Source organism: Narcine bancroftii, chromosome 10, assembly GCF_036971445.1.
Source record: "Narcine bancroftii isolate sNarBan1 chromosome 10, sNarBan1.hap1, whole genome shotgun sequence".
NCBI classification, from domain to species: domain Eukaryota; kingdom Metazoa; phylum Chordata; class Chondrichthyes; order Torpediniformes; family Narcinidae; genus Narcine; species Narcine bancroftii.
In genome coordinates this window covers 51,808,935-51,830,240 of record NC_091478.1, presented here as the reverse complement: position 1 = coordinate 51,830,240, position 21,306 = coordinate 51,808,935, and the positions used below count along the sequence as shown (strand labels likewise).

General features: G+C 47.7%; 1 protein-coding gene across 1 annotated transcript; it reads left to right on the top strand.

Annotated features, from left to right (window-relative positions):
• Positions 1-1,206: 1,206 nt before the first annotated feature.
• LOC138743824 (uncharacterized) lies at positions 1,207-20,379 on the top strand. Its single transcript, XM_069899425.1, has 4 exons — positions 1,207-1,482; positions 1,533-2,480; positions 3,454-3,580; positions 13,799-20,379. The coding sequence occupies exons 1-4, from the start codon at positions 1,207-1,209 to the stop codon at positions 14,476-14,478; spliced, it is 2,031 nt and encodes a 676-aa protein (XP_069755526.1). The 3' UTR covers positions 14,479-20,379.
• Positions 20,380-21,306: the final 927 nt, after the last annotated feature.

Sequence of the window (21,306 nt, the reverse complement as noted above, 5' to 3'; positions counted from 1 at the left end):
TCAAGTACTTTTGAAATGCACTCACTAAACCACCTCAACCGATTTGAGCACGATCTAATCAAACTGCAATGTGTTAATGACAGTCTGTGTTGATTGGGAATCCAGTCTCTAGGGGATGCATTATTGCACCTGGAGCTTCACTTCCCTCTACCCCCATACAGGATCAATGGCTGTCTTCATTACCCATAATCCTCCATGCAGCTGGAACCACTCTGCCTTTCCCTGGCGCTGACACAGCAGAGCGGTTCCAGCTGCATGGAGGATTATGGGTGACCAAGATGGCCATTGTTCCTGCATTGAGCCGTCGCTCGAGTTGCTAGGAATAGTTTTGTTAATAACCCCGATTAAATTTAAGGTTAGTGTTTTTAGCCAATTATCTTTAATCAGTGGAATCTCGTGTGGATCAGTGGAATCCAGTTGCCGTGATACTGGTTTTCCATGTCCTGGAGAATCCTTTCACCAAGTTTCTCAATGACTTCACCAAAATTAACAGCAAAGAAGTCCCAAGTATGAATGCAGAAAATGAATTTTCAATGACATGTTGCACTTCATGGTTTTGTATTCTTGAAGCATGTTGTCAATCAGCTGGAAGTATTTTGATGTTCTGTATTTGCCAAGAAAATTCTCAACAACATTTTAAATGCCTAAGACAACATTTGCACAGCACCTGTACTGAGTCCATGGCCAGGCATGCTTGGACTGACCAAAACTGCAAGACAGGAAATCACAATTATATCACAGTATGTGCTGGGAAAACCTTTTAAGGTGATTTCTGTGATCATTAGTCCAAAAGTGCCCAGGAAGCAAAGTGTGTTCATTGTCCAGCGTCACTAGTCTTGCTAACATTCTTGTGATTCTTCTCTGAATCCTTTCCAGCATAATGGCTTGCTTAGCAGATCTGGGAACAATACTCTTAAGTGCAGTCTGCCGTCAGACTGACGGGTTGAAAGAGAATCAAGGCTGGACACGTGTTATGAACAAACCGTGGTCTTACACTTTATTTCTCTTTTGCTTGACTTCGCGGACGAAGATTAATGGAGGGGTAATGTCCACGTCAGCTGCAACCTCGTTTGTGGCTGACAAGTCCGATGCGGGACAGGCAGACACGGTTGAATTCACAAAAGGCCACACTGACACAGCACACAGACATGGTACACTGAGAAACATGTTCAGCACCCATCACCCTCAGGCACTGTATACCGAGAAATGAGGGTTAACTTGTTCAGCACCCACCACCCACAGACATGGTATACTGAGAAACGAAGGTTTAATTTGGTCAGCACCCACCACCCACAGGTACTGAATACCGAGAAACAAGGATTTAACCCCTCATCTCTGCCCCCTCCCCCGTTACTTACCTCACAGGGCCGTCTCCCCGGTACTTACCCCACAGGGCTGCCCCCACCCCGGCCTCACTGGCACACTCCACAGGGCTGCTCCGCCACCCCCGGCACTTACCTCACAGGGTTGCCCCCCCCTCGGGTACTTAACCGGATAGGGCTGCCCCCGCCATTCCCTAACCGTCCGCCCAGCACCTCAACTCCGCACCCTCACCGCCCGACCCTTCATCTACGCTCCGTCACCGCCAACCTGGCCCCTCCGCCCCGCCCGCTCGGCCCCTCCCCGCCCGCTCGGCCCCTCCCCGCCCGCTCGGCCCCTCCCCGCCCGCTCGGCCCCTCCCCGCCCGCTCGGCCCCTCCCCGCCCGCTCGGCCCCTCCCCGCCCGCTCGGCCCCTCCCCGCCCGCTCGGCCCCTCCCCGCCCGCTCGGCCCCTCCCCGCCCGCTCGGCCCCTCCCCGCCCGCTCGGCCCCTCCCCGCCCGCTCGGCCCCTCCCCGCCCGCTCGGCCCCTCCCCGCCCGCTCGGCCCCTCCCCGCCCGCTCGGCCCCTCCCCGCCCGCTCGGCCCCTCCCCGCCCGCTCGGCCCCTCCCCGCCCGCTCGGCCCCTCCCCGCCCGCCCGTCCTCCCTCACCGCCCGCCCGGCCCCTCATTGCCACTGTCATCCCACAGACCAATTCCACTGCGGCTGGACATCGGAGGCCACTGCCATTGGACGGAAGCGTTCTGACTGGCAGGCTGACGTTCCAGCTGATTGGAGGGCGAGGGGTAACGTGCGCGGCTGGGCGGCCTCCCTTCCTGGGACGGATAGGATTGGAAAGGGACGGGAAATCTCGGACACGTCTGTTTTCTGGAGGCTGCTTTCATCTCCCTCCCGGCCTGGAAGCCACCTGCGTCGGACCCCGTGCGACTGGGATGTCGCAGTCCAAAGCCCCGCGGTTTAGTGACGCGGCGGTGCAGATTCTGGTGGAGCAGGTGAGGTCCCGCAGCGAGGACCTTTTCCCTTCGGATGGGAGCAAGCTGCCCCGTCAGACCCTCCGCCAGGCCTGGAAGGAGGTGGCCGTCAGCGTGAACACCTGGAGTGACAGCCCCAGGACGGGGGAACAGTGTCGCAAGAAGTTCAACGACCTGACCCGGACAGCCAGGGTGAGTGGGCTCCGGCCGGTGATGCACCGGAGAACTGGGGGTAAATGTCTGGCGACGATGCAGGAGACGAGGGGTAAAGTTATTTACAGTAACACCGAGTACAAGAGCATCGGAGTCTTGCAGGAGGGAAAAAGGTACAGATGCCAGAAATGAAAAAGCAGCAAAGGTGGGTCAGCAGCTGAGACCAGCATCTGTGGGAAGGCTTCAGCTCAAAGGCCTTTGTCAGCTCGATTCTACGCCCTGAGCTGCGGATGATTTTCTTCCAGAGGAGAGAAATCATCTCCCGACACAATTCAGAGAATTCTCACTGTGAAGATTCCAGGTCTTGCACCTTGTGGAGTTTAAATCTCAGAGGCCAGAGTGAATGCTAGCAGGTTGTTTCCTCTCATGGGGCATTGTGAGACCAGTGGACATGGTCCCAAAATACAGGGTAGTGCTTTACAGGAGACGAAGGAGTTGCATCAGCACGATCTTATTGACTAGTGAAGCATGCTCAAGTGGCTGAATGGCCCACTCCTGTTACTTCTCCTTCCCAGCCCTTGGGGCATTGGCTCTGGGCACTACAGGTTTGAATGCAGCACAGAAGGAATGATCCAACCTGGCTTCAGGCATGAGGGAAGTCAGTCATATGCGGGACTGGAGAAGCCAAGGCTGTTCTCCTTGGGACAGAGGAGGGGGACGTGATTTAGAATCAGAGTTGAGAGAAACTTCCCACTGGCAGCTGAGTGAAGAACCAGGGGTCTCCGAATGAACTTCAAATATGCCTGAGTGAGACCAGGATGCTTCTTTAACATGGTTGGGATGGCAGTGAGGAAGATTAACTTGGCACTCATGATGAAGCTGCTTCAGGGTGTGGAAGGGCAGAACTTGCAGGGTTGTGGTGGGAGAGGGGTAGTGGGGAGTAGAATGATCTTGTGGAGCTACAAGAGTGGGTGAGCCCCTACCGTGAGATGGTTCTGTGACTTTTCCACAGGATAAACTGGCACAGAGGAGAAGCTGTGTTCTTCATCTCACCCGCATGGAGCAGGAAGCCCTGGAGCTGTGGAGAGCCAGCAGGAGGAGAATGGAGAAGCAGCCAGCTGCAGTTCAGCCCCCACAGGGTAAGGCTCCTCTCCCTTCCCCACTCCCCTTCCACAGGCTATGGCTTGGCCTTTGGGTTTCCGTGCTGCCCTCAGTAATGAAGGAGTAGGGACCCTGAGCCTGGCTATCATTCAGTAAGATCAGGACTTACATCAACGCCTCTTGTGTCGCTACCAAGCCTTCAATCCCCAAACCTCTCAAATATCTATTTGCCTCTACACTAAATATTCTCAATGATCCAACTTCCACAACTCTCAAGGGCAGAACAGTTGGCATAGTGGTTAATGTAACACCTTTACAGCACCAGCGATCGGGATCAGGGTTCGAATCCTGCACTGTTCGTAAGGAGTTTGTACACTCTCACTGCATCTGCTTGGGATTTTTCCAGGGGCTTCGGTTTCCTCCCACCGTTCACAACATACTGGAGGTTTGTAGGTTAATTGGGTGTAAATTGGGCAGCATGAACTCATGGCTAAAATGGCCAGTTACCATGCTGTATATCTAAATTTAAATGAAAGAAATTGTTATGCATCTCCATCTAAATAACCTGTATTTATTTTGAAATGGCACCCCCTTGTTCAAGATTCTCCTGCTAGTGACAACATTTAACCCCCATTCAGCTGCTCCACTGAGAAGTCTCATTGAGGGATGCCTTCTGTGAAGAAGTTTCCCTCCCCTCTTCAAATGGAGTTAGTTCTGTGAAAGTCTCTCTCACTGCTCAATATCTGTTATCCCTGCTATTCACAGACTCCATGACCATGTGTGATCACCCAGACTCGCTCTTTCCCTGCCTCCTTCTCTTCCTTCTCCCAAACTTCCCTTATCAGTTCTTAGCCTTTTTCTCCCACCAGTAGCCTGTACTTTGCTCCTCTCTCTCCTCCTCTTTTCCACCACCTTTTTATTCAGGCACACTTTTTTTTTCCTAAACCTTACAAAGTGCTCAAGCACAAAACTTTAGCTACCGTATACTTGCCGATGCTGGCTGACCTGAGTTTCTCCCAGCAGTTATAGAGAGGAGCTTCACCCCCTAAAAGACAGGACACAGGTAAGTGGGTGTCTTAGGAGAGGGAAAGGGGAGAGACAGACAGTGCAGAGCACTGTTCTCCTCAGTAATAAGTATAGTGTTCTTGATACTGTTGGGGGGGGGGGGGGCGGTGAAGGCGGGTGAAACGATCTATCAGGAACAAGACAAGGTGGTCACATCTCCAGCATAGAGTCTGGCCCCTCAACTCAGAAAAGAAGGGAGAGAAGAGGAGAGTGATGGCAATTGGCAACGTTGTTTAGGAGAGCAGATAGGAGGTTTGATGAATAAGATTGAGGATGCAGATGGTGCCAGAATGGGACGACTCTGATCGAGTACATAGTATTCTGGAGGGGGAGGGCAATCAGCTAAATGTCATGGTCCACGTGGGGACCAATGACATAGATAGGAGTAGGGATGAGGTCCTGAAAAGGGAATATATGGAGTTAGGATGGAAGTTAATAAGCAGGACCTCAAGGCTGGTAATCTCAGGATTTCTGTCTGTGCCAGAGAGGGTAGGAACAGGAAGTTGTGGCAGATGAATGTCTGGATGAAGACTTGGTGCAGGGGCAGGAGTTCATATTTCTGGATCATTGGGACCTCTTCTGAGGAAGGTCTGATCTGTATAAAAAGGATGGGCTCCACCTGAACTGGACAGGAACCAATTTCATGGTGGCCAGACTTGGTAGAGTTGTTGGGGAGGGTTTAAACCAGTTTGCCAGGGGGTGTGTAAATCAGAATGTGAGTGAAGAGATTAGGGTAGAAGGACAAAAGCCAGATGCTATGTGCTCTGAGTAGGTGAGGAAGGACAGACAGAGGACAAAACATGAAGGTAGCCTGTTAGGGGAGTTGAAATGTGTCTATTATAGTATTAGAAATAAAGGGGATGAACTTAGAGTGTGGAACGACAACGTCGTGGCCGTTACTGAAACATGGCTGGAGGAAGGGCAGGATTGGTTGATGCAGGCTTAGGTATTTTAAAAGGAATAGGGTGGGGGGGGGAGGGGAGGAAATAGCATTACTGGTCAGGGAGAGCATCACAGCAGAGGGAGTATCCACTGAGTTGGTGTGGGTAGAAATCAGAAATCAGGAGAGAGCTATCACTGTGCTGGGAGTCATCTATAGGCCCCCAAATAGCCCTCTGGACACCGAGGAACAGATAAGCAGGCAGATTTTGGAATGGTGCAGGAAATACAGGGTTGTAGTTATGGGTGATTTCAATTTCTCTAATATTGACTGGAACCTACTGTCTGCAAGAGGGATAGATGGGGCTGAATTTGTCAGGTGTGTCCAAGAAGGATTCCTGACCAGCATGTGGACCGGCCGACGAGAGGAGAGGCCATACTGGATCTGGTTCTGGGGAATGAACCTGGTCAGGTGGTGGGGGAGCATTTTGGTGAGAGTGACCACAACTCCCTTAGCTTCAGCAAAGCAATGGAAAAGGATAAAAAACAGTCAAAGTGGGGAAGGGGAAGTGATGAGGCAGGAACTAACAAGAATATTGAAAACATATGTACAAGGGTGAAAGCACAGAAGTCATGTGATGGAAGTTTAGGGACAACTTGTGCAGGGTTACAGATAGGTTTGGTCCACTAGGACTAGGAAAAGGGAACCGTGACTGATGAAACAGGTCAGGCAACTAGTTAGAGGAAGAAGGAAGCATACATTAGATATATGAAGCAGGAAAGAGGAAGAGCTCATGAGATGTATCTGGTAGCCAGGAAGGAGCTTAAAAAAACCACATAAGAGAGCTCAAAGAGGGCATGAGAGGGCCTTGTCATTAAGGGTAACCCCAAGACGTTCTATGCAAATTTGAAGAACAGAAGGGTGACCAGAATGAAAGTGGGGTCGCTAAAGGATAAAGGAGGCAACATGTGCATGGAGGCAGAGGAGGTAGGGGAGGTCCTAAATGAATACTTTGCATCAGTATTCACAAGAAAAAAGGACCTTGATCACAGTGAGGTCAAAATTGAACAGACATCTGTGGTGGACAATGTGGAGATTAAGGAAGAGGAAGTGTTGGATCTTCTTAAAAACATCAAAATTGATGTGTCCCTGGGGCTGGATGTGATACACCCCAGGCTGCTGTGGGAAGTGAGAAGAAATACCTGGGGAAATAGCTTTCGTCTTTGAGTCCTTTTGGCCTCGAGAGAGGTGTCAGAGAATTGGAGAATGGCAAGTGTTGTCCCCTTTTTTAAATAAAGGTAATATGGAGAATCCTGGGAATTATAAACCGGTGAGTTTACACGTCAGTGGTGCGTAAACTAATGGAGAGGATTCTTAAGGATAGGATCTATGAGCATTTGGAGAAGTACTGTCTACTCAAGGATAGTCAGCATGGGTTTGTGAAGGGAAGATCGTGCCTCATGAGTCTAATTGAGTTTTTTGAGGAGGGTAGAGCAGTAGATGTGGTCTACTTGGGTTTTAGCAAGATCCCCCATGAGAGACTTGTCCAGAAAGTAATAAGTCATGGGATCAGTGTGACCTTGGCTGTATGGATAAAAAATTGGCTAGTAGGAAGAAAGCAGAGAGTAGTTCTGAAAGGAAAGTATTCTGCCTGGTGGTCTGTGACTAGTGGAGTGCCACAGGGATCTGGTCTGGGACCCCTAGTCTTTATGATTTTTATCAATGACCTGGATGAAGAGGTGGAAGGATGGGTCAGTAAGTTTGTGGATGATATAAATGTTGGGGGAATTGTGGATGGAGCTGAAGGTTGCAAGACGATAAAGACAGGATGCAGAGTTGGTTATAAAAGTGGCAGATGGGAGTTCAATCCGGATAAGTGCAGGGTGATACATTTTGGAAGGACAAAGTAGAGGCTGAGTACAGAGTTAATGGTCGGTTACTTAAGAGTGAGGATGAACAGAGGGACCTTGGGGTTCAAATCTATACATCTCTCAAGATTGCCGCACAGGTTGATAGGATAGTTAAGAAACCAGGATCAGCAAACACCTGAGGACATGTGTACAAAGTGAAGGGAGGGACGTTTAGGGGAGACATGGGTAAGTTTTTTTTTACGCAGGGAGTTGTGGGTGCCTGAAATGCCTAGCTGGGGATGGTGGTTGAAGCTGAAATATTGGGGGCATTTAAGAGACTCTTAGACACATGGATGAAAGGAAAATAGGGGGTTACAGGATAGGGAGGGTTTAGAATTTTTTTTTAACTACGGCCGAAGGGCCGGTATCTATCCTGTTTATGTTTCAATATGATCACTCTTCACTCCTCTAAAGTCTTCCGAACACAAACTCAACCTGTTCACAATAACAGAAAATGCTAGGAAAACACATCAATTCTGCAGCATCTGTGGAAATAGAAACAACGTTTGAGATCTGTTTCTCTTCCAGACACTGCCCAGTCTTCTGAATTTTTTATCCTTACCTTTAGGATTTTTATTTCAGTTTTCCAACATCTGCAGTTGTTTTTTGAATTTCACTTCCCAATCTATTGATGGGATAATCCATTTATCCTAACAATTAACCTGAAGACCCTCTTACAGACTGCTTCACACTGCTAGATCCTGTTATTTGGTATGGCAACCTCAACTATGCATAGTATTTCCTATACTAATGTAACCAAATGTCTCCTACTTCTGATCTGAAGAAATGGCTATGATCTTTGAGCCATTTCTCCACCATCCTTTTGTGAGAACATCTAGATCACTCCGTGCTTCAATCACATGTAATCTTTTCTCCATTTAAATAACCTGCCTAAGATTCTGCTTATCAAGTGCTCACCTTGTCCGTCGATACCTCATGTGGTTACAAGATCCTGGTCTCAACCTGCCCATTGTATTTTGGTGACATTGACACACCTCTGGCCCCTCCTCCAGGTCATTAATATAAATAACAAAAGAACTGAGGGGGCAAGAACTAATTCTGGAGGTAATGCACAACATTCTAGCCTGAAAAAAGAAATAATTAATCCCAACTCGATATTCACTTTCAATCTCTGTTGATGAAACTTCTTCAAATGTCATGATCTTTGCATCTTGTGCTCTAATCCTTTATGTGGCCGTTTGGAAGTCCAAACACTCTGCCTGTTACATTGACAAAAATACACAATGAAATGGGTCAATCAGTTTCCTTTTATGAAACCATTGTGAAAGTTTAATTGGATTAAGGTTTAGGAATGAGTAGCTATTTCTTTGATTATGGAATAGCATTTTACAAACCACAGATGTTAAACTAACTGGCTTTTACGTTCCTCTCATGAGCAAGAAGCCACGTTTGCCATTTTCCAGTCGACCGGTATCATCCTGGAACTTGGTGCATTTGAAAACCACCATCTCTGCAGCTGATTCCTGTAAAAGTCTTGGATTCTGATGATCTGACTACTTTCAGTCATAGAACATAGAACACTGCAGCACAGTACAGGCCTTTCAACTGTCGATGTTGCTGAAAAAGTTCTAAACTGTCCCTACCCTGTAACCCTCTTTTTCTTTCATCCATGTGTCTGTCTAACAGTCTCTTAAATGGCCCCAATGTTCAGCCTCCACCACCATCCCCACAAGGCATTCCAGGCTCCCACAACTCTCTGTGGTTTAAAAACTTCCCTCCTTTCACTTTGTACACATGTCCTCTGGTGTTTACTCATCCTGCCCTGGGAAATGGGTGCTGTCTGTCCACCCTATCCATGCCTCTCATAAGCTTGTAGACCTTCATAAAGTCTCCTCTCATCCTTCTACACTCCAAACAGAAAAGTTCCAGCTCTGCTACCTTAGCTTCCATAGCTTCTACATCCTTCCTATAATGGGGTGACCAGAATTGAACATAAGTGTGGTCTTACCAGAGATTTGTAGAGTTGTAACATGACCTCTACACTCCTGAACTCAATTTCCCATTAATGAATCCCAGCATCCCATAGACCTTCTTATCTATCCTATCAAACTGTGCGGTGACCTTGAGGGATGTATGGATTTGAAACCTAAGGTCCCTCTGTTCGTCCACATTCTTAAGTAACCGACCATTAACTCTGACCTCAACCTCTGCTTTGTCCTTCCAAAATACATCACCTCACACTTATCTGGATTGAAATCCATCTGCCACTTTTCTGCCTGACTCTGCATCCTCTCTTCATCCTCTTGTAACCTCCTACAACCTTCAGCACCATCCACGACTCCTCCAATCCAACCTTTGTATCATCCACAAACTTACTGATGCATCCTTCCACCTCTTCATCCAGGTAATTTATAAAAATCACAAACAGCAGAGGTTCCAGAACAGATGCCGGCAGCCCTCCACTAGTTGCTGACCTCCAGGCAGAATACTTCCTTTCCACTACTACTCTTTCCTTTCTACCTGCAAGCCAATTTTTATCCACACAGCCAAGGTTCTTCTGATCCAGTGCCTTATGTCTTTCCAAACGAATCTCTCATGGGGAACGACATATGCCTTACTAAGATCCATAGAGACCAAATCTACCACCCTACTTTCCTCAATTTATTTTGTTACCTCCTCAAAAAACTCAAATGAGCTCCTGAGGCACAACCTTCTCTTCACAAAGCCATGCTGACTATCCTTGAGTAGATTGTACTTCTCCAAATGCTCATAGATCCTATTCTTAAGAATCCTCTCCATTAGTTTACACACCACTGATATAAGACTCACTGGCTTATAATTTCCAGGCTTCTCCCTATTACTTTTTTTAAAAACAAAGGGACCATATTTGTCATTCTCCAATCCTCTGACACCTCCCCTGTGGTCAAAAGGACTCGAAGATCATAGCCATTTCTCCAGCTCACTTCCCACAGCAGGCTGTGGTACATTGTGTCTGGCCCCAGGGACTTATCAATCTTAATGTTTTTAAGAAGATCCAGCACTTCCCTTCTTTAATCTGAACCTTGTCCAGTACACAGACCTGTTCTATTCTGACCTCACACTGATCAAGGTCCTTTTCTCTTGTGAATTCTCATGCAAAGTATTCATTTAGGACCTCCCCAACCTCCTCTGCCTCCAGTTACATGTTGCCTCCTTTATCCTTTAGCAGCCCCACCTTCATTGGCATCATCCTTCTGTTCTACATGCCAAGGCCTTTTCATGCCCCCTTCGAGCTCTCCTAATTGCTTTCTTAAGCTCCTTCCTGGCTACCATATACTTCTCATGAGCCCTTCCTGTTTCCTGCTTACTTTATCTAATGTCTGCTTCCTTCCTACCATTTTTTCCCTGTCCCAATAGGATAAACCTATCAGGAACCCAGCACAACTGATCCCTTAACTTTCTTCTTGTTGGTTCTGTATTTTCACCCTTAAACATCTGTTTACAATTTAGCTTGCTAATTATTTACTCTTCCCACCATAATTAGCCCTTCCCCAGTTAAACATTTTCCCACTTTGACTGTTTTTATCCTTTTCCATAGCTTTGCTGAAGGTGAGGGAGTTGTATCACTCTCACCAAAATGGTCCCCTGCCTAGGGGTCCTCCACCTGACCAGATCCATTCCCCTGAACCAGATCCAGTGTAGCCTCTCCTCTCATCAGCTGGTCCACATACTGGTCAGGAATCCTTCTTGGACACACCTGACAAATTCAGCCCCATCTATCACTCTTGCAGTCAGTAGGTGCCAGTCAATATTAGGAAAGTTGAAATCACCCATAACTACGACCCTGTATTTCCCACACCATTCCAAAAATCTGCCTGCTTATCTGCTCCTTGATGTCCAGAGGGCTATTTGGGGGCCTATAGATCACTCCCAGCACGGTGATAGCTCCCTTCCCATTTCTGACATCCACCCTCGCTGATTCAGTGGACACTCCCTCTGCAGCGTCCTCCCTTTCTACAACCGTGATACTATCCCTGACCATTAATGCTACTCCTCACCTTTTCTACCTCCCATCCTATTCCTTTTAAAACACGTCAACCCTGGTACCTGCATCAGCTAATCATTCCTTTCCTCCAGCCAACTCTCTGTAACAGCCACAACATCATATTCCACGTTCACCCCCTTTATTCCTAATACTTATAGTGTTGAAATAGACACATTTCAAAATCAGAATTTATTTTCAAGTACAATTCAGTGTTTTACAACAGCATCAGAGTGCAAACATTCAAATTTTAACCATCTTACAATATTATGATATAAAAAAAAATATTGCATGAAAAGTAAGGCAGTGTCTTTGGTTCATTGATTATTCAGGAGTCTGATGGCAGCGGGGAAGAAGCTGTCCTTGTGGCGCTGAGTGCTCGTCTTTAGGCTTCAGGATCTTTTCCCCTGATGGTAGCAGAGTGAAGAGGGCATGGCCTGGGTGGTGGGGGGTGTTTGAGGACAGAGGCTGCAATTTTTAAGACACCGCCTCATGTAGACATCCTTGATCGAGTGAAGTCTGGTGGCTGTGATGTTGTTTGAGTTGGCGCCTCCATACCAAGCAGTGATGCAACCAGCCAGAACCCTCTCCATGGACACCTGTAGATGTTTGAGTATTTGCTGACATACCAAACAGCCTCAGACACCTCACAAAGTATAGCCGCTGACAAGCCTTCTTTGTGATTGAATCAATGAGGAGGCTCCTGGGCAGATTCTCAGAGATGTTGACACCCAGGAATTTGAAGTTCTTGACCCTCTCTACTACTGAGCCCTCAATGAGGACTGGGCTGTGTTCCTCTGACTTCTTTCTGAAGTCTACAATCATTTCCTTGGTTTTGCTGATAGTGAGCGTAAGATTGTTGTTGTAATATAATTCAACGAGCTGATTTATTGCCATCCTGTACACTTCCTCATAGTCGTTTACGATTCTGCTGACGACTGTGGTGTTATCAGTGAACTTGTAGATGACATTAGAATTGTATCTGGTCACACAGACATGGGTGTATGACGAGTAGAGCAGTGGGATAAGCACACATCCTTGAGGTGTCCCCAAGTTGATAATCAGTGAGGAGGAGACTTTGTTTCCAATTCGTACTGATTGTGGTCTGATGAGAAAGTCAAGGATCTTGTTGCAGAGGGGGAGCACAGATCCCCAGATTGTAGCTTCTTGACCAGCATTGAGGGAATAGTGGTATTGAAGGCCAAGCTGTAGTTGATGAAGTGCAGCCATGTGTATAAATTGTTATTTTTGAGGTGATCCAGAGCTGAGTGGAGAGCCAGTGAAATTGCATCTGCTGTGGAGCGATTGTGACAATAAGTGAATTGCAGTGGGACCAGGTTTAAACCCTCCCCAACCATTCTAGCAAATCTATCCACCAGGATATTAGTCCCTCTCCAGTTCAGGTGCAGCCCGACCTTTTTGTACAGGTCAGACCTTCCCAGAAGAGATCCCAATGATCTACAAATCTGCACCCCTGCCCCCTGCAGCAACTCTTCAGCCATGCATTCATCTGTCATAACTTCCTTTTTCTACCCTCTCTGGCATGTGGCACAGACAGCAATTTCAAGTTTACCACCACTGAGGTCCTGCTTTTTAACTTCTTTCCTAACTCCCTATATTCTCTCTACAGGACCTGATCCCCACTCCTCTCTACGCCATTGGTCCCCACATGGACAACAACATCTGGCTGCTCACCCTCCCACCTTGACCAGAGATGTCCCTGACCCTGGGACCTCAGATGCAGCATGCTTTAGGGGAGGTTTGATCCCATTCACAGAATCTCCATCCACACGCCGAACAAACAAATCCCCAATCACCATTGCTTTCCTTTCCTCTCCCCTTAGCTGAGGGGCCAGTCTCTTTGCCAGAGATGTGACCACTACAAGTTGTCCCTGGTAGATCACTGCTTCCCTTCCCCATCCCCAATAGTATTATTGAGGGGAATGAACACAGGGGTGCTCAGCACTGTCTGCCTATTCCCCTTCCCTCCTCTAACAGTCACCCAGCTGCCTGTCTCCTGACTTGTAGTTCTGTGACTTTTTCCCCCTACGAATGGGAATTTTGCATGGAGTTTGAAATGAGCCCATCTTGTTGTTCGCAATGTCTTCCACGGTGAAGAACCATGCGAAATAATCAGTCCAACATTTCTTCATTTCCTTGTGACTCGAGAGGTCCCACCATCCTCTTCACCACTCCTTCCCTTTTAAATAGCCATCGAAATTTCCACTGTTTGTTTAAGATGACAGTGTTTTCCGGATGAGCATGTTTGTCTGTTGCTGCTGAATTCTGAGAAGTTCCCAACCCTGTGATCCACCGCTAGCCCATGCTCCTTTCTCTGCGCCAGTCTCTTGCTAATTGAAGTCCCAGCAGCGGCCGCCTCCCCTTTGTCACTGCTGACTCACTCACCCGTTTGTTCCAGGTCTGTCCCATTCCTGGGCAGCTGCCGGACAAGGTTTGGAGAAGGAGCAACCTCCCAAAGGTGCAGCAACCACAACTTTGCCGTACTCAACACCAGGAGCCGGTAGTGAGAGAGACAACTGGGCAGCAGTCTCCACACTGGATGAGCTGTTTGGCAAGGGCGACCAGGATTCATCTGCGGTGGGCCGACTGGTGGAGGAAACGAGGGCCCAAAGACAGGGGCCGCTGTCCAGCCAGGCAGAATCAAATGAGGATAGAGATGTCCACAGCCCAGCCTTCAGGCACAGAGTGTTTCACGTGCACCACCAGCTGCTGGAAGCCTTGGACAGTCTGTCCAGCAGCTGCCTCGCCTTATCGCAGAGCACAGAGTCTGCTCCCACCCTGGCACAACTCCTGCTCCAAACCCTGTCCGGCCTGCAGTGCCTCAGCCAGCGAGCGCCCGGTTATGTGGCTGCTGCCAGGAAATCCTCCACCCAGGCATCAGTGGGCCCAGTGCTGGCATCTCTGGTCCAGCACCAAACGGCTGCCCTCCAGGGTCTGGTCTGCAGCGTCTCCACTGGCCTGGAAAGGCTGCGGGAGAGGGTGGATGGGGGCTTCGACCGGGTCTCGCACCTCCTGCAGTCGGTGCTCCCAAGGGGCAGTAGCACAGTGGACACTGAACGTCAGGGCAGCTTTGCATGAGCACACCAGTCAGCACTGGCCTCCAGCCAGGGACACACGAGTCACCCAGAGTCAATGAGTCACCCTCCCACTGAAGCAGAGGCCCAGACTGGGAAACCCCATGTGCTGAGTTCAGTGACAGTCACCCTCCAACTGATGCACGGGCCCAGACTGGGAAACCCCGCAGACCTGGGTCAGTGACAGTCACCCTCCCACTGACACAAGGCCCCAGACTGGGAAACCCCATGTGCTGAGTTCAGTAACATTTACCCATCCACTGAAGCAGGAGCCCAGACTGGGAAACCCCATGTGCTGAGTTCAGTAACCGTCACCCTCCCTCTGGCGCAGGAGCCAGGACTGGGAAACCCCATGTGCTGAGTTCAGTGACAGTCAGCCTCCAACTGATGCAGGGGCCCAGACTGAGAAACCCCACAGACCTGGATCAGTGACAGTCACCCTCCCACTGACACAAGGGCCCAGACTGGGAAACCCCATGTGCTGAGTTCAGTTACATTTACCCTCCAACTGACGCAGGGGCCCAGACTGGGAAACCCCTCATGCTGAGTTCAGTGACAGTAACCCTCCCATGACACAGGGGCCCAGATTAGTAAACCCTGTGGACTGGGCCAGTGACTGTCACCATCCTCAACTGGTGATTTAAAATCCCTGGAATGTCTCTTAAGGATCCCAATCATGTAGAAAACGTGGCGATGCTTGTTCCTGTGATTTGAAGGTGTAGCCTTTGTAACTGTGAGTCCATGTAGCTGGGATAATATATCTTTTGGATAAAGAAGAGAGACTGCTTGTATGTCCACAGTGAACCTATCATGTCATTCAGCAGCTAATGGGAGTGGTTTTACAATGCAGCCTCTGATGGGATGAGATCACTGCACAGCAACACTGCACTGCAACAGTGTAATCTGCTCTCAGGTGTGACTGAGGTCCAGGACCCTGGGGAAAAGAGGAGCTGGAGGAGAGCCCTTGAACCCATTCCCAAAGACTATGGCCTGATCTGCAGCAAGACCCATTTGCCCCATCTCCCTCCATTCCCTCAACATCCAGGAGTCCCTCTACAATTCTACAACATCAGGGCTGCTCCCTCTGCTCCTTTTCCACCACAATCTCCCTTCCTGTACACCTCCTCCATGTCATGGGGCCTTTCAGCCAATAAGTACAGCCAAGCAAAACAACCCAATCCCTCCTAACCTGAAATAAAAGCAGTCCATCAACAGGCTTATTGTCATGTGCTAAGATGCAGTGCTAGAGGTTTTATGAGCAGATAAGTAGACATGTATAGTTCAGCAGGACACAATGCAGAATTCAGGTCGGAAGAGCAGAGCACTTGTCGAGTGTGAGAGGAGAACTGTTGGGAGCAAGTGTCATAATGCTTCTGAGCCATACATGTGACTCCATTAGATTCCATCAGCCAAGTTGTACAACACAAGAGTTTCTGCTGACAATCCCACTTGCCTGAATTAACCCGTACCCTGTACAGTCAGGTCCCTGTCCATTTCCTTTTCAAAGCATATGTTTATTTGTTCTGACATTTTTGAATAAAATAAACTTCCATCCAATGTGAATTAGATAATTCAGATCTCCACAGTTCCAGAATCATGAAAAACAAACTAAATATAAAAATAAATACCATCCCCAAAATATAATTGTTGTGAAAATTGATTTTTCATCTTCAGCAATACCACAAATTTAACTCTAAAAATACCCTTTTCCTTGTTGATTATTAATGGTTATCATTCTCATTTAAAAAATCTTGGAAAATCTCTTAGTAAAAACATTTTTTTAAAACTCCAGCAGGTCACACAGTGTCAATAGGGGATGAAGATGTTTTTTAATCACAGTGGATTCTTTATAAATTGAAATCGTTCGGTCTCTTCCCTCCCTTAGTTTTGTATCCATACATTTCCATTCCTGTACATTGTTACAATCATTTCTATTTACACGGTGGCACCTTGCCGTTACTCCCTGGTGTTGTTTGAGGGACATCCCCTCAGTGCCCAGTAATGGAAGAATTCTGGGCTGTGGCCCTTCCCCACAGCCCCCTCATGTTGGCTGCACCGAGCCTCAACACATACCCCTGCAGCCAGAAATGTGCAAATTGACAGCATTCCCGCACCAACATCTCTGCTGAAAGGCCAACAGGTTTTAGGCAGAGCAAAGTTGGTCTTTCACTGGTTATCTGACTGTACATCCTGGGAACAGCCCTTAGATCAAAGAGCCCTCTGTAACACTGCCACTGGGGATGAACCCTGCTCCACACATTCTTTGTGGACCTGAATTCGGCAAAGAGATGGGCAACTGTCTCCACTCCATCGCATTCATCTTGAGAACATGTGTTGTGGGTGATGTACTGGTTGTACAGGAAGGATTTGACTGGAAGGATTTGACAGGAAGGATTTGACTTGGTGATTCTGTTGCTGCCTCTACCAGCTCCTCTTATGGCTCCATCAGTTCCATTTGGCCTCTCTTTATGTTACTTTATCAGATTCCAACACTGGCAATCTTTTTCTGACCTCCTGCTGCACCTGATACAACTCGTCTTCCTCCACATGACCTCTTGGTTTTTCTTGCATCTCTCTCCTTTTATCTGGCATCTGCCAATCCTTGGTCTCTGTCCATCATATTCCACCACTGGTTGGCCAATCCTGTGGGGTCCCAGCCTCACCCCTCTCATCTAGACACTATTCCTGTGCTGACTTCCCTCAGTCTTGCAAAATGGCTTCGGCTTGAAATGTCAAGCATTCTTTTTCTCCCACTGATGCTGCCTGCTCCTCTGAGTTCCTCCAGCAGACTGTGTTTAGCCTCAACAGTGAGTTTCACAAGATCACAACCCTCCAAGTGAAGATGTTTCTCTTCATCTCAGTTCCAAAAGGTTTACCCCCAATCATTAGACAGTGACCTCTTGTTTTGGTCCTTCCCAACATCGTGAACATTCTTCCTGCATCTAACCTGTCTAGTCTTGTCAATATTGTATTTTTTTCTTTGGCTTGGCTTCGCGGACGAAGATTTATGGAGGGGGTAAAAGTCCACGTCAGCTGCAGGCTCGTTTGTGACTGACAAGTCCGATGCGGGACAGGCAGACACGGTTGCAGTGGCTGCAGGGGAAAATTGGTTGGTTGGGGTTGGGTGTTGGGTTTTTCCTCCTTTGCCTTTTGTCAGTGAGGTGGGCTCTGCGGTCTTCTTCAAAGGAGGTTGCTGCCCGCCAAACTGTGAGGCGCCAAGATGCACGGTTTGAGGCGATATCAGCCCACTGGCGGTGGTCAATATGGCAGGCACCAAGAGATTTCTTTAGGCAGTCCTTGTACCTTTTCTTTGGTGCACCTCTGTCACGGTGGCCAGTGGAGAGCTCGCCATATAACACGATCTTGGGAAGGCGATGGTCCTCCATTCTGGAGATGTGACCCACCCAGCGCAGCTGGATCTTCACATCACAATGAAATCCACTCTCAATCTTCAACATTCCAATGAGTATAACTCCAATCTATCCAGTCTCTTCAAATTTCAGTTCTGCCATTCCCAGGAAGAAGTATGGTGAACCTTCAATAGCAAAAATATTCTTCCTCAGATTAGGTGACCAAAAATGTACACGATATTCAAGATCTGGCCACATGGCCCTATATAATTACAGCAAGACCTTGTGTTATTCAAAGCATCTCACAATAAATGCCAATTGCTTTCTCCACCCCCTGCTGTACCTGCATTCCAACCTTTGATGACATGCATCATGACACCCAGGTCTCACTGCACCTCCCTTTTCCTATTTTTCCTTCTGTGACCATCTTCTAGTTGTCCTGATCTCTGGAACCTCTCTTGTTAGGCTCTGCTTATATGAAGGAAAAAAGTGCACAGCCAGGTGATCAGACTTGCGGTTTCAGGAAAGAACTGTCGGCCTTCCTTATCTTGGTGTAGCAGTAATCGAGTGTGCTGGGACCTCTAGTACAACACGTTACATGCTCGTGATAGCTGGGCAGAATTTTCTTGAGACAGGCCTAGTTGACATAGTAGTTAGCACAATGCCTTTACAGCACCAGCAATTAGAACCGGATCAGGGTTCGAATCCCACACTGTAAGGTGTTTGTACATCTCCCCCATGTCTGCGTGGGTTTTCACCGAGGGCTCTTGTTTCCTCCCACTGTTCAAATCATACCCAGGGGTGTAGGTTAATGGGGTGTAAATTGGGTGGCATGGACTCGTGGGCCGAAATGGTCTGTTACTGTTCTGTATGTCTAAGGTTTTTTTTTAAATTAAAATGTAAAGTCACCGACTAAGATTTATAGTGCATCGGGCTGGGCTGCCTCTTGTTTGCTGACCACATCAGACATCTCTGCAAGTGCCTGTTTGTAATCAGCATCAGGAGGGATGTAAATCTGATGAAAATCATTGAGAACTCACAGGGTAGATAGAAGTGTCTTCATTTAATTAAGATCTTCTCCAAGCCAGTGGAAGAGGAAATCAACATGATCCCAATGCCAGTGCACCAGCCAATATTAATTGACAAGCACACATTGCCCCCACTCTGTTTAGTAATGCCTGGACATCCACCAATAACATGGCCAATCCCCTGCACTTCAGTTTGGATTACATCCGTCACACCATGTTTCCAGCCTCAACCTTGGTGGTGGCCTGGCCCTTTAAGGCCCCTTGTTTGCAGCCGGCCTGACTCAGCCATTCAGTTCCCTGCCTCGTTCCCTTGCCAACATGTTTGTTCATGGTCTCATGCACTGCCAGACAGAGACCACCCACAAAATGGAGGAACAACACCTCATCTTCCATCTGGGTATCTTCAACCATTAAAGCCCCCCTTCCAACTTCTTCCTCCTATTTCCTTCCCTCTAGCTCTGTCTGTCTCCCTCTTCCCCTTTCCCTCTATCATTTCACAGAGCCAAAATCAATTCTCACCTTTCCTCTTCACCTTCTCATATCCAATCAACATGTTTTATCTGTTGGTCTGAACACCCCCTCCCCCCACCCGTTTCTTCTGCCTTTCTTTCCCCAGCACTTATTTTTTCACTCTTACCTTGAAGGCCTTGGACCTTGAAGAAGGCCTCAGGTCCGAAACACTGGTAATATATATTTATCTCCGATGGATGCTGTGAAACCTGTTGAGCTCCTCCACCATTTCTGTGTTTTGGCTATAATCACAGTAGCAGACTTTCATGCTTCACTCCATTTTTATTTCCACAAATAATACACCTCTGGCAGTATTTGATCGCCTCACACCCCTGTTTGGACATAAAGAATTTCCTTTAAGTTTCACATCTCATTATAGACTGTATAGAAGATGTACTTGTGGCCTGGTGCTTAATATGACGACCTCTTCCTCAATGTCAGCAGGATGAAGAGACTGGTCATGGAAGAGGGACGGAGCTCACACACTGTCAGCAGTGCGAAGGTGGAGATGGTAGATAGCAGTGAGTGATTGGGATAAATATCTCCAGTGACTTGTTGCTCATTGGTTAATGAAGAAGGCAATTGTCAGAGGTGACATGACAGACGATTTGGCTAATGAGGCTGCATGGATGGAGCTGAGGAACAAGAAAGGCCTTATTGGCCTACTACTACTGGCCCCAAAATAGCCAGTGGGAATCAGAGGGGCAAATACTCCAGGAGATTGCTGCCAGCTGGGTCAGAGTTAGTGTTATGATTAGTGAAACACTGTTACAATGACAGTGATTGGGGTTTGAATCTGATCCTGTCTGTAAGGGGTTTATGTGTTCTCCCCATGTCTGCATGGGTTTCCTCCCACTGTTCAAATTGGCAGTATGGACTCATGGGCCGAAATGACCTGTATGTCTAAATTTAAATAATATTTGGGACAAAGACATTTTTTTCCTTTATTTGCCTGTGCTCTGCAGTTCTAAATTTGTAATTAAACATTTCACATGTGATTAAAGTGCACATTCCAGATTTTATTCAGTTATTAGCACTTTTTATACATAGTCCCTCATTTCTGGGCACCATAACATTTGGGACATTTGGCTTCACAGGTATTTGTGAGAACTCGGGTATGTTTGATTGCTTCATTGGTGCAGGTAGAAGAGAACTGGGTTTGCTTCTGAGCTTTTGATCATCTTTGGAGTCGGTCACTGTTATTTTTCAACTTGAAGACCAGAGTTATGCCAATGAAAGTTAAAGAAGCCGTTATGAGGCTGTTATGAGAATAAAACAGCGAGAGACATCGTCCAAATCTAAGGATTACTAAAATCAACAGTTTGGAATATCGTTAAGAAAGAGTGGACTGATGAACTCAGTAATTGCAAAGGGACTGGTATTCCAAGGAAGACTTCCACGGCTGATGACAGAATAATTCTCATCATCATGAAGAAAACTCTAAACAGATCAGAAATGCTCTTCAGGAGGCAGGTGTGGATAAGTCAATGACGACTAACTGCAAAAAACAAACCTTCCCACAATTGCTGCCTACAAATGAGCCTTGTGTCAATGGGGTACCAGATACCTTAGTCCCTCTGTATTTCCAAGCTTTGCAGCCTCTCAGCATTCAGGTAATAAATGGTGAGAATGGCTGGCACCAGAGGATCTCACAGTGGAGAGCTGGGAGAATGTTGCCAGAGCTGGAAGGTGATTTGGCCTAAGGTACCCATTTCCCAGCAATTTACCAATCACCTATGCTCTGCAAAGTGAGACAATACGGTGCAGGAACAGGTCTGATCAGGTTATACTACATGAAATTGCTTTTGCCTTCTGTAAGGCCGACAGGTTCGCCATGGGCAGAAATTGCCTGAAGCACCTCTTACAGTCAGAGGAAGAGAAGCAAAAGAGAGTCCTCCCCCCAGAGTCACTGAGTGCCCGTAGATTTTCCCCCGCAGCAACACA

Coding starts and splice junctions, on each gene's coding strand:
- LOC138743824 (XM_069899425.1), top strand. CDS start 1,207: ATGAGGGTTAACTTGTTCAGCACCCACCACCCACAGACATGGTATACT. Junction 1,483..1,532: donor CAGGGTTGCCCCCCCCTCGG/GTACTTAACCGG, acceptor CCGTCCGCCCAG/CACCTCAACTCCGCACCCTC. Junction 3,581..13,798: donor TGCAGTTCAGCCCCCACAGG/GTAAGGCTCCTC, acceptor CGTTTGTTCCAG/GTCTGTCCCATTCCTGGGCA.